We start from the raw sequence: 14043 nt of genomic DNA, 5'->3' as shown, positions 1-14043 counted from the left end.
CAGCGACCCGTGGTGCGGACTGTCTGTATCCATGTGAACGGGTCTTAGGATCCGTAGCTTCATAGACTTAATTCACATACTCATAGACTTGTGAATGATGTTGTAGTGGTGCCAATTATATCCCAATAATTAAAACATAAGCTAATTAGGAATTCTTCGGCCGTCTTATCATTTGGATCTTCTTCAATTTTATTTTATGATAACTCTACTACGCTTATCTGCAGTGGCGGTTTGCCCATAAGGACTCTCGGACGCCGCCCCTCCCAAATATTTGAAAAAGTAAAAAAAATAAATATCCATTAATTTATAATTATACATCTGATTAATCAAAGCGTTTTTTCAGTCCCATACATCGAAAGTGTTGGAAAAACACGAAAAGAAACAGCGCGAGAAGTTCGTATTTGTAGCCGTGGGGCGCTGGCCAGAACGTCCCAATCCATCCCCATGCAGTTATATGGAGAGTGGTAGTGGTGGGGGCCGCTGGTGCTATGACGCGTCTAACGTTGTGTCTTATGGAGGTCTTGGGACGTCGTCCGAGAATGCGCAGAGCGACGTGTGAGTTGACATCGCTGCGCAGGCCGGCGGGCGTACAATCTGGCGTCTACTTGGTGCTGCCACAGAAAAGGGACGTACGGAATCAGAATGGTCACTGTACTGGGTGTAGTTATACGATTTTAATTTTTAATTACTGGTAGGTATTGCTACAGAAAATAAATTATCTCATTATGCTTGCGTTTTTGGGTGTTTGAATTCCGGAACACATAAAATCCAACCAGTTAAAGGCCGTATTGACGTAGGAAAACTATTCTCGAGTATTTGCCACAGTTCTGTTATGATTACGAATTTCAAGAACCTTGGGGAAACTAATGTTATAATGTTAAGGCCTGAACAATGTATTCATATCTTCCCGATGATTAGAAATGCGGTACCTATTTTTCAGATAAATTTATCAAAAGACCTGCAGTATTAGGAAAAATCAGTTAACAATTCCCACTGATTTATAATTTAAGAAATAGTTGCGTGCGTGAAAGGGTGAAGGATTAAATATAATTTAAATCGTTAAGCGCGACTTTAAATAGAGTCATTCAATTAATGTCATGAAGTGCCGCGTACAATGCACCTTTTGTGTGTAGGTTCATCATTTTTCTAGCCGTCCTTGTTGTATTAGTTCATGTTCACCTAATTCCTCAGCGGCAGAGCGGTAGCTGTCTGACGGAAAATGCCCACTTGGGTCTGATTTATGTGGCCTCGAAGAGTTCATATCAGTGCGGAAATCCTTACAGCTCCCATCTGTGGCTCAGTCGAGTCGTCTTCTTTTACGATCTAGAACTTATTCTCTATTATATCATGGCAATGATTTCGAAGACACGGTTATTCCAAATGCGACCCGTTGGCGTCTCGTGTGTTTACCACATATGAATCTTAGACTCGAGGATATGGTCCGTGACGTCCTTTGTTTGCTTGAATGCCTTTGCTGACCTTAAATTCGTCCCTCAGCTGAATCAGCATTAGTGGACCACGACTTCTATCTCCCTTGAGTCGTCCTTATAGTAACGGCAAGACTCTCGGAAAGAACGGAGTGAAATGAGTTCAGACATCATTTTCGAGGAGTTAATTGTGCGTAATTGCCGATTAAGAAGTTTCTTAGTGCTGTGTGTACATTCAAGAAGACAATTTTGAATTAATCAACAGTGCTCGTTTTTTTAAGGGAAATATAGGGAAAAATTGTCCCAATTCTGTGTCCAGGCACCTTGTTCTTTTTGGTCGTATTTTTCGTCGGCCTATTTTGTGTCGTCCCTTGTTTATTTATAGACTAGTGCCCTTGCCATGTGTTTAATCAGAAAGAAATTGTTGTCCAGCGCTGATTTCAACGAACGTGTAATTGATCACTTTGCTGGACAGAATGAAAGAAGGATGGACTTTTGCAATATAACTAAAGGCCTGTGAGTATTTCATATTTTGTTTAAAATGTGTGAGAAATGTTTAATTGTTGATTTTAAATCATACTGTATTCAAGAAGCAACGCGAACACCGCCATCAAAGTTTACATCTGCAATAGCAAAGCGCGCGCATTCTAGTAGTGTTTGTTGCCTAGTGGAAGTCAGTGACACTCTCCTCCCTCCTCAGGTGTTACAAGTGTCATTGCTACCTAAATCATTGCAAATGTTGAATAGATTTGACAAATAACGCATTATGATTGAAAAACGAACACCATAAGTGTATTGCGGGCATATCCGCACGAAGAATGTAGGCGCTAAAACCTAAAGTTACGTATTTTCGTTTGTATTTGCAAAATATCGCAGCAAATATATTTTTAGTCTTCAAGATCATTGATCAGTATCATCGAGAGTCCGGACTAAGCCGATCCGTATAACCGAGAGTCTACTGCATTTAGTATTTATTAATCAAGCTTTATTAGGAAAACTAGGTATTTTTGTTGAAAAAAACGGAACGTATGGCATCACAAAATTTAATTCCTAGATTACCGTAAAAACTTAATAAAATACACGAAATATTAAAAAATTATGACCCCCCGGTGGAGTGCGCCCCCCCTAGCATTTGACTCACGAGCCGCCACTGCTTATCTGTACCTAAATTACAGGGTTCGCTCTCAACTATGAAAACCTGAACAACGTGAATAAGCCATGAATTCAGTCTACCGTGAAAAAACACGGAAATAGCCATGAATTTCCCATAAAGCCTTAAAAATCTTTCAAACTAGATTGTAGAACTCCGATTGACAGATGAAAAGAAAAATCGATATTTGGGTCATGTTTTAAGGCTGATTCATGTGCAGACACTGTCCACACATTTATCTATACACGTGTATTCGAAGAGCAGTTATTGGTCCGTGAGCCATGGCGAAACATTGACCTGAAGCCTGTAATTGGAGGACCGGTAACCGTTAAAGTGTTCATTTACCCTGGCAAAAAATCAGACACTTCTTCACTTCCCTGCCACCCTGCTACTTCTATTTCCCACTTACAACCAGGCCCTGCATTTTGCTAACGATAGGTGACGTCATAAGAGATAGCACTTTCATTGCAGCGTCTGCATTCAAATTCTGTCGCGTTTGTTAAATTTGTAGTCTATGTTACGCCGATGATTGTTACGTGATCAATATTTCTGTCTGAAATGCCTTATCCACAGACCGTGAATTTGACGACATTTAGACCGTGAAAACCTTGACAAAACCATGAATTTTATAATTTACCCTGTGAGAACCCTAAATTATTATTGTTTGATACTTTGCTTGATGTTTTGCAGTTTTATTTGAATAATCCTTAGTGGGATCATTTTTTTAAAGCTTTATTTTAGGACTCACTTTACATTATGACTTGTCTTTTTTAAATTATACCAATCATGTGTTATTCTTCTTTTCTATTATTATTAATATTCAACCTCGTTGTTACAAGGTAATTGAAACATTTTGCATAACTTGCCTCATTGTTGTAATCGTAATCATTCAGAAGTACATGCTTTATTGATGACTGTGGCATTATTTACACTTACAATAATTTTAATTTCATGTGCAGTTCTGGTCAGTCAGTTAAGCTTTCTACAGAGGAGAGGGAAGCCAAAGCCATTGTGGAAGAAGCAATCTCCAGAAAGGTGAGTGTGCCAGTATTACACCAAGGACAGAAAATACTTGCTCATAACTCAATCTGTCATAAAATTTTCGTTTGACAGTATTGTATTCGATACATGGAGAAAACTATTTATGTTTTTTCTCTTAATTTTTGGAAATCTCAGCACTTTCTGCTGACAGGGTGTGTCACAAAACTGGGTCTCAGATTTCAATCAAACTTTGTCCGGACGACCAGGAACTTCGGAGAGAAGAGGGTAGTTTCCTACATCAAAGAAAACGAAAGGCATGGATTGTGATGTGTTACCCACTATTAGTGTATTCATAATATACAAATTGTGTATTTGGTTTTAGAAATACCGGTTTAGACGAATGGTAATGGTCATTTTTATCCTCATTTGAAAAAGGCCGGATTGGCCCATTCGATGCCACTCCATGTGACGTCACAGGCGTTTTTATACGAGTAGATAGGAGTTTTACATTGTCTGAGATAACCAATGCATGCATGAGGCACAGAGCTCAGGGAAACATGTCTTAATTATCACCTATTAAAACTGCCAAAGATCGGAAAGTTTCCTTTGTTTGATAAGGTATTAATAATCCTTATTTAAGCCAAGCGCCACCAGGTAGCAGGGTACTCTGCTGCCTGCTAGCATCCTGCATCCTATCAGCGCTCAAAGCCTCACCCTAAGGTCACCTCACTTATGGCAGCGGGAACCAGAACGATGTCACACGGGGTTTTCCCTGCATTCATACTTAGCCGTCGCATTTTTGCGTGCTTCAAAATTTTTACTTTTCATTTAATCACGAAAAATAGATATCGTCATTTAAAAATCTAAAAGCGTGAAATACGTACTCCAGGAGTAATAATCTTTCGATTTAGGCAATAAAAAAATATTAGGAAACCACCCTATTGCTAGAGTTCTCGCCAAAAATGACATTCTGACAAGATTAAAAGTTTGAAGAAGACCTCTGACCGCCTCCGGAGTGAAAAAGATCGTCACCCATCCGATATTTATGAAGGAGTGCATATAAAGTAGCGTGTTCTTGTGGTCTATCATACATTGGGCAAACATCTAGATCCCTCAAATGCAGAATAAATTAACACCTTTAGGCAACAGAAAAGAAAAATTTTCGTCTTTCTGCAGTTGCAGAGCATGCATGGTTTGAACCTGGGCATGTCGTACTAATCAAAGAATCAAAAATCATCGCCAGGGAAAATAAATATTTCCCTCGGCAGATAAGGGAGGCGATAGAAGTAGCCAGTCATGAAAAGAACTTAGAACTTGAATAGGGAGGACGGCTATCCTTTAGCTTCATAATTCAAACGGCTCTTCCAACAATGGAATTCAAATCAATAGCTGCCTGACCAGCCTTATATATAAAGGATTGCAATTCTGCAGATCATTTGACCTGAAGACGGGAGCAGGAACGCACCTGAAACTGTCGTCCGCAAAATGTGAGTCAATGCAGAATGAACCCGAAAAACAATCACCAAACTTTGTAGTGTTGTAGTCCATCGGGAGCTGTCCACAAATCGTCCCCATGTATGGGATTATATAACCAATAGTTAAAACAAAAAACGCCATTAAACATTTACAGGTCTATTATTATATTCCCTAAACTAGGAGCAGAAGCCCGGTGGTTACGGTATTCGACTCCTTACCAGAAGTCCTAGGTTCCATTCTTGGATGCAACATTTTTTTCATAATTTGTTACAAAAATTAGGATGGAATTGTAAGAAAATGAGTCCATAGAGTACCTTAAAAGGAAGCCAAGTACAGCTGCAACATAAAAAAGTTTCGTGCTGCGACACAAAAATAACGTAAATGAAACTAGGCTTCCGTGTGAAGAAAATGGGAAAACACCTGACGCTTCCACATTGCAGAAAATGATTTCCACGCAGAAAAATAAAATTTTCATTGAAAAATCGTGGAAATAATAATGAACAACAGGCATTTGTAAAATGAAAGATGTAAACAAATTGTAAAAGAAAGTGCCACATTCAAGAAACAAATGTAGGACCTCCGGGTAGGAGTCGAATTCCGTGGCCACTGGGCTCTTGCTCCTAGTTGATTGGAGCTCATTTCTAAGGGAATATAATAGACCTGTAAATGTTTAACTGTGTATTTTGTTTAAACTATTGGTTATGTAACCCCATATGGGGGGTGATCCGTGGACATATCCTGATGGAGTCAGAGTTGAAATCTGAGACCCAGTTTTGTGACTCTCCTTTTGTGAGAGTTCACCTTTGTGACCAGAAAACTACCTTAATGGAGAAAAATGGTTAATAATAATTTTACTCCTTGCTCTTATATCTTTTTTTCATATCTACCGTATTTGCACGAATCTAAGACGAACACGATTCTAAGACGACCCCCCCTTTTTTGGAACTCCACTATGGGAAAAAAATTTAGGGGAATTCTAGGGGAAAACATTCAATGCGGGATGTTTGGCTAGGTTGCCTATGTCCCAGGAAATGCAGGATTTTTTGCGTGTAATGACAGGAATAGTGGTACTTTATCGAGACACTTAGGTCTTATTGTTGATTCGACTAATAGTTTTTCGGAGGGGCCATGGTCCATAGACAAATAAAATTAAACTAGTGAAAATGAAACCTGACTTCATTAAACCCACACGGAAAACACTCAGTGGTATGAAGGCAAGCCACCCTGGAAAGTGCTGAACCACTCGTTCGAGCTATGCTATCGCGTTCGGCATACGCAGAGCATACTGCAGTGGGTGAAGCATGACCATATGACTGCGCCATGAAATTTTTTGTCCCAAAGATACCCATTCTTTTCTAATTAGCGTGGCGCCAGATGGGCGGATGAATTCGGATTGTTAGTAGGGAGGAACAAAATATCCTGAGAAGATATCCCTTCGTCAGTAACTCTGACAAGTGAGACTTATGGTATAACTCGTAAATTGACAACTGATAATAACCTGATATCCTGTTTTTGGAAAAAAATGCTGCATTAATTGCCGAGAAGCTCGGCTACGAGGATATAGAGTTTCCCCAAAAATCACCGTCGTATTTTTCCAACTAGATCCTTGCTTAAAAATACTTAAATAACGTTAGAAATACATCGTGTTTGGTCTCGTTCTTTTTTGAATTACGAGCACATTGCAAATATTTCAGCTTAGTAAAAGTATAATACCAATTGCCAAAATTCATTGTTAGACACCTTTTGAGCTAATAGGTGATTCATGCAGTGGTTGACCTCCAAAAACTGGGAACTTTGAAGCAGGTAGGCTGAAAAAGGTCAGTGGGTGAGAAAAGGGGGGGCGTGAAACGCATTTCTATTGTTCTCGTGTAACTTGATATTTTTTTCGCAGCTAAGGTCTTCGTAATACAATCCCTGCGCTAGCTGGGACCTTTTGTTTGATTTTGGAGAAGAGGAAAGTGTCAGAGGGGGGAGGCGAGTGCTGAATGGAGGGGGATAGTGGATCTTGGGAAATGCGCTTATGTTACTATCCCACGGCTTTGAGCTTCTCCCAATGGTAGTTTCATTTTGTGGGGAAGATTTAATCTATATGCCTGTCGTTATTAGCCATAAATGACACATGGTATTTATTTCGTCTCATTTTCGTCAAAAGATGGATGCGGGAAAATTATACATCGGGACCACGATCTTCAAACGATCAATGCGGGAAAACGATACTTCGGAGATGCAAGAAAAAATTACATTGCAACTTTATTTGTGACCAGAAACGGCGAACAATGAATGCGGGAAAATGATCAATACGGGTACGATAGATCGGGGTTCCACTGAATAACTTTTCTTTTGAAAGCGGCAGTGTAATAACTTCTTTTCTCTGCCATCGTAATACTCTGAAAGGCACGGAATCACAACTGAGTCGATCTCTCTAATCAGAGGCAAATCATATTGCCTTATTACCGTTGCTCTGAGAAAAATGCAACGACTTTGTAGCAGTTTATTCCGCGACGGCATTGAGGCTTTAACATTACAATTTAGGCAAATTGTAACCAATCACACGAACATTTTGTGAGTTGATCGAGCTTTAACTTGAATGGTGACGAACCCAGGGTAAAGTAGGAAATCTCGCGGACACGGCAGAAGTGCACCCGGCAGCTGATCGGCACGCACCGAATCTTTGCCTGCTGCCCAAAAATGAAAAATTTCTTTTTTTACTTGAACGCACAATTTAATGTGCTAAATTACTGTTAAGATATTTTTAACGTTGATTTTTCGTTGTATAGCTATCAGGTGGCAAACTGAGGTGTCCATAATTTTTCCGACGTAAATTATGCAACCCGATTGACGTCTAGAATTTTGCAACCGATTGTAAGACAAACCCTCTTTTCTGCAGGAGTTAGGAGGGAAAAAAATTTCGTCTTAGATTCGTGCAAATACGGTATTTGAAATGTTAATGAGCAGTAGCTGGAGCACTCCCAGCGTGTAAAATCATTAATTTTAATTAACCTGCTCCTACTAACTTGGTTTAATTTGAATCCTACTAGTTTTTTTGTCCAGTTGTTTGTATCAAATGGATGAAAACAACAAAGTACAAGGCCCTCGAAAACTTTTCTGTCACATAGGTCATGACATATTTACCAGCCTATTTTGGTGTTATCATTTTCCTAAAGCTAAAAATGAAGAAGAAATTAAGAAATAACTTGCTAATTGGAGAACTGTGTCAAAACAATCTTCAGATTGTTGACTGATGAGGATAAGGAAAAATATTAAATATCAATGTAAAATGAAACTGATCCCAAATATGTAATATTCCGAGCATTGTAAAATTTCATTAGAGACCATAAAAAATGCCGAAACTATCCTATTTCTCACTAAAGTGGCAATGATACAACCTTGATTTTACTGTGGGACATCAGCAGCAGCTATGGAATGAAGTATGGTGCCTGTCATAGAAACTTAATAATTATTTTAGTGTACAGTTTTGAGAAATTAGGTTAACCAGATTAGGTTAAATCACTTTTCTTCCCATTGGTTTTTAATTGGTTCTATTGATTGAGTCTCTTAAATAGGTTTTGCTGAAAGTAAATGTTAGATATTTTTTATTGTCTTTTTGTTTTGGTGCATAATTTTCTGAATTTCTACCATGCCTTTAATTAGTATTCATAACATTAACATACTTATTAACTAACAAGGAATAGAGCTAAAGGGAAAAATAATATTTTTTATATCTAATAGCGTCAGATGAGTGGAAGCCCAGTAGAGGAGATGCCTACTTCGGAGAAGAAGAAGAAAAAGAAGAGGAAGGTGGAAGAAATGGAGGTTGCTGATCCTGAGGTCGCCATCAAGAAGGTATGGGCATCTTGTTCCCATAGTTCCATTTGTTAATTGCACCTGCAAATATTCTTTGAAGGTAGAGTTCTCTGATTTAGGGTGTCCTATTTCATAGCAAGACTATGTACTACTGAGATCATCCAGTTTTCATCAGTCTCTACCATTAATGCCCTACACTGTAATGCTTTCTTGTAGGGATGGTTCACTATGTGTACTGTTTTTGGTTCCAGTTTGGTTCTTGGCTTCAGTTCCAGTTCTTAATTTAGTACTTAAATGGGTCAATTTTCTATAGTAGGTTTTTGTACGAATTGTGTGCTCACTTAATGTCTGTAAAAAGAAAAGGAAGACACCCAAGTTTGAGGAGCTCTAGCGTTTAAATGAAACAGTCAATTTCAATGCAACAAAACACATGCAAAAGAGAATTTATTCCTATGTTGGATCATATACTTTTAAAACTCTTCGGCTCAATAGTATTTCCTGTACTTAATTTTTCCTCAAAAATGTACCTGTTTTTTGCACGTAAAATCAAGTTGTTCAACTTAAAGTGCTTGGTATTCTCGTAGTTTTCATTCCAGTAACCTGCGATTTTGATAGGAAAAAACCAAATCTAGTATTAACAGTTTTCAGTAAAACAAATTGTCCATACCACTTAAATTGATTGATTTTTGTAAACAATGCAAATATCTGCTAATTTCGGAACCAATGGGTCAATCGGCAATTAATTGGTACTCATGTATGCTGTACAATGAGTGCAATGCTGGTACGTATAAAATTAACATATGCTATCACTAATAATGTCAACATCGCTTCTTATTTATCTTGATGTTTCTACACACATACCGGTAGCTCAAAATCAATTCCAAAATTACCAAAAAAGACAATTATAATAGAATGATGTTGCGTGCAGGGGCTGTCTGATGTGATTGGGGGCCCTCGGTTGGGGCTGATGATGGGCCCCCACTTACCCATTGATGGGTCCTCCGCCTGGAAATTTTTAGGAAATTTCATGCCCCTAAATAGATTTTGATGCTGTTTTGCCTTTAAAAACCAGATGAAATTAAATAAAAATAGCAATTACGATTCCTTAAAAACGAGAGTTTTGTAATTAGGTTGTTCGATTAACGAGTGTCTATGGTAATTTAAATGTCCAAATTTTGGTTTCCATGAAGTTTTTAATAATGGGAGTCTTACTGTATTTATTCTTATGGCCAGTAATTATATCTCCTGAGTCATATTTAGCTTTTAATGCACATGTTTTTAGGGTGAGCAGCATGCTCAAAAACAAACCTATTCCCATGGAAAACCTAGAAATTGGAAGAATTTTTTTTTTTTTTTTTTTTTTAAGCAGTTAGGTTAGCTGGTGTTATTTAGTAAATGAATATAAGTGTATGAATATGCTGATATCATTGTTATTTTTCTCATGGAACAGGAGCCAGAGGAAATTGAACAGGAGGAAGGAGAGGAAGGTTTGATCAAGAAGAAAAAGAAGAAGAAGAAAAAGAAGTCAAAGGATCATTCAGATGGAGAGGTATGTTCTTCATTAAAGCCATTTAACACGTGGCATGTCATTGTGTAGGTTGGCACTGAAAACTTTTTTGAAATTGTGAGAATGCGAGCTCGGAATTAGAAAAGGGGCTATTTTGCAGTCTCGCATCCACGCATTCTTGCATGTGTTCTGGCAATTAACTGCTTTACGCGATGAAATTTTGATTTCACCTTTGTATACATGCAAGATTGCACAATGGCATGCCCAGTATTAAAGGCCCTCAGACTTAATTAATGACCCAGAGTAAAGCATCGGAAAAAAATTAAAATTTGTTAATAAATTTTGAGGTTGATTTCAATTTTCTTGGCTCTCCCATTGATGAGAATGCCATCAACTTTGTCTGTAATCAGACTGTAGGTAGCATTTCTGTTATTTCTTCACTGCCAAGTTTTGCTTTCAGTGTCAAACATCGTTGTCATCATAAAACTGTAAGTCATTGGTTCTGTAATTAATTTTTCTTCGTTAAATACGTTTGTTAAATCTAAAATTTTGTGGTAATACAGTGGGTCCTCGTTTAACGTCACTTACCGTTCCTGAAAAATGTGACGATAAACGAAATGACGTTAATCGAAGCACAATATCCCATAAGAAACAATGTAAAAAGTGAATATCGGCTCCTAGACCTCACAATTCCTACGCGAAAAAATTTTAGCGTATCATATTTGGGCCATTTCTTACGATGGGAATGCCAAACTATGGCATAAACACGAGTCCCTGTCTTCATTGACGGCAATACCAGCAGCGACATACATCCTTCTCCATTTTTGTATCTTCCCGCGTTTGTTTTTTCGGCTTCGCTATGTTGGTCACCTGGGCATCATCATCGCTGAAACATCGCCGCAGTTACAGGAACCAAGATTATTGAGAACACGGCGAAAAAGTGGCGACAAATACTCCGAGTTCTACCCGGAAAAATTCCTAGAAATCACTTTTCAGGTTCCAGAAAACCGTTATGTCAAGTAAAATTTGCTAAAACTTTACTTGACATTTACGCACTTAACATTTGCGCACCTACCTAAGAATTCATTTTGCAGAAAATTTGCTATAAACGAACAACCTGCAACGCCCGCTGCTTCACATTTTTTCTCGCGCGAAATTTAAAAGACCTGACCAGACCTGACGTTATCGCGAAGCAAAATAAACGAATGACGTTCTCAAAATTTTCGTGACGTTATCGCGAAATGACGTTAAACGGGGTGACGTAGAACGAGGACTCACTGTATAATATTTCTTTAATGCTTTTCAATAATATGCTTTTCAAGTAACCTTAGTGGTTCAACTTTTGCTTAAAAGAGAATTTTGGTTATGAGTATGATGTTCTTAAGTAAAGGACTGCTTTTCCAAGTATGTATTGTTGCACTTAAACTAAAGCACCTTTTCTTTTTCAATTTTTACAATCCTAAGTATTTTATTGCATATTACAATTTTGATAACTGAAATTAACAGGATTTTTTGTAAATCTGAGTACAAATGTACAGAATCACCTCAAAATTTAGAAGAAATTTGAAGTAGAATTATAATTTTTAAATTTTTTATTGTCATTGCATAAAGAGGTGATATGTAGTTTTCTTTTAACTTACCAATGGAAAATATTATTCTTTTGATTAACTTTTTTCCCAATTTGAGCTTAACTTCACATTATTCCTTGCAGGAGGGGGCCACAGTGAAAACAGAGCCTGACAGTGAGTGAATGAAATATACTCCTAGAATAAACTCATAAATCAGAGCAACATGATCATTCTTTCAAGGAAGTGATATTTGCTTCGACTGTGCTTTCCATCTGTGAACTGACAGGGTGCAAGATTTAAGTTGCCGGGGAGTTTGGACACCTATTTTGTTTTTCTTTTTTTTTTTTGTTTTATTCCTTTACCATGTGTAGGGAGGAAATTTGGGCAGAGGTGAAATTGCATGTGTACACATTGTGTGAATCAACTATAAATGTGTGGTGTAAAGTAACTCATTGATGAGCATTGTTGGATTTGATATTTCACAAGTATTTCAGGATAATTTTGTAGGGCTTATCAGAAAGCAATCATACCAAAGGGATACTCCTCAGAGAAGTGTTTCTGTTTCTGGGGACCGCTCTTTGTACTGTTATCAATGCATGCCTTCATGTGCATTCAATTTGAACCCTCTCGAAGGTTTTGATTGAGCCTAGGTATATCCAATCTCTCAGGATTTTCATTCTCGCTCACAGCGCCTTGTTTGGCTATCGTCAAAACTGTCTTAACTAATTGCTAGTTCCTTAATAATGAACCGCCCTAATGGGAGTTACGTACACCAATTTACTCATCGAATACACTTTGCCATGTTGTACCTGAGCATTGAGTCATCAATATCCATTCCTTGTAGTGTGAACGTTGCTTTGAGTCTCATCTTGTATGCTTTGTGACCTTGAATGTTGTGTCATTGATAAAATTTAGGTGCTCATCCTCTGTCCGAATAGCATTTGTAGTGATGGCCACTCTTTTGTGTGCTTATTTGGCCTGTTTTATTATTGCAATTGATTTTGTAAGGGCTGCTCCTGGTCCTCAAGTGTCTGAGATTGGCCATTTTCCTGATAAGTGTTACAGAATTAAATTACTTATTTCCTTTGTGGAATGTTACCTTTTGGTAGTTTCCATTTAAGGGAGTAAATAATGGTGGAAGGAATAATTTTTTGAGTGATTTGTATATTAGTGGTTCAGTAGTGATATTCTACTGGTCAGCTCTTTGAAAAATGAAGCTGGAGCTGGTTTATGATAGAAATTGGTCAGGCTGTCTTGGCCATCTGTCATTTTCTGAGAGAAGATTCAGAACTATGATGTTCATATTATGAAATTGAAATTTTACCACATTACAAAAAAATCATCAGATTTTGTTAAGTCAAACTTATTTTAATTCTGTTTTCATATTTCTGACAATTAAATAAATATATTTTGATAAAGAATTGTCAATTATGATGAGAATTTTTCTTTGATCTCTCCTCATAAACTAGCTGGAGCTTTGTGATGAACAGTTTACGTTAGTTGTACCTTGTAGAATTGTTACCTTAAGTTTAAGTGCGATGAACAAATATTTTGGTAAAGCACAATGTTTTAGCTGAAAATGACGTGAAGTCATGGGCTCTGATGCTAAAAATCAGGATTCTGAAAATTGATTTCTCATGTAAGACCATCTTATCTACCACTTTTTCATTAACAATTAATTTGCATCTTTTATGCGGTACCAAATTCTGTACTTGGCCAAAGCTGCTTAGCATAATTTAAAAAAATTTAATAATTACTCATTAATTCGTCAAGGAATATAGAATGTTTTGGATGTTTACTACATGGATTTCAATTTTGAAGGAGATATCTGTTATGGTCTGCCTGTTTTGATTACTCTGCAGCTCTTAAATACTGGGTATTTTACTTTGGGAAGAAAATTCAAGGCCTACAGCAGTTGAAGTGAATAATTATGAACTCAAAATAATTTTTGTTAGTGTTTTGTTTTGGTAATCTCGTGAAACAAAAAAATGTTCATTTTTATCATCAAGTGATGGTATTTTAATTAGTGAGAATTTTGCCGGTGATCTTTGCCCAATGGTAAGTATGGCGAGTTGCAGAAAGAGAATCACGGAATGCAAAAAGAGGAAGCAAGAAAAATTGAGAAATAAA

The 14043-nt window shown here is 37.5% G+C and overlaps 1 protein-coding gene across 1 annotated transcript in view; it reads left to right on the top strand.

Annotated features, from left to right (window-relative positions):
- The window catches only part of LOC124158970 (H/ACA ribonucleoprotein complex subunit 4), a 28767-nt gene extending 15433 nt beyond the window's left edge, over nt 1-13334 (top strand). The window contains exons 11-14 of the mRNA XM_046534413.1: nt 3537-3612; nt 8764-8877; nt 10289-10387; nt 12057-13334. Of these exons, the coding sequence (XP_046390369.1) occupies nt 3537-3612; nt 8764-8877; nt 10289-10387; nt 12057-12095 (328 nt within the window). The 3' untranslated portion in view covers nt 12096-13334. The remainder of the gene's footprint in view (nt 1-3536; nt 3613-8763; nt 8878-10288; nt 10388-12056) is intronic.
- Nucleotides 13335-14043: the final 709 nt, after the last annotated feature.

This window comes from Ischnura elegans, chromosome 5, assembly GCF_921293095.1.
Source record: "Ischnura elegans chromosome 5, ioIscEleg1.1, whole genome shotgun sequence".
NCBI lineage: Eukaryota > Metazoa > Arthropoda > Insecta > Odonata > Coenagrionidae > Ischnura > Ischnura elegans.
This window is presented reverse-complemented; position numbering and strand designations above follow the sequence as displayed.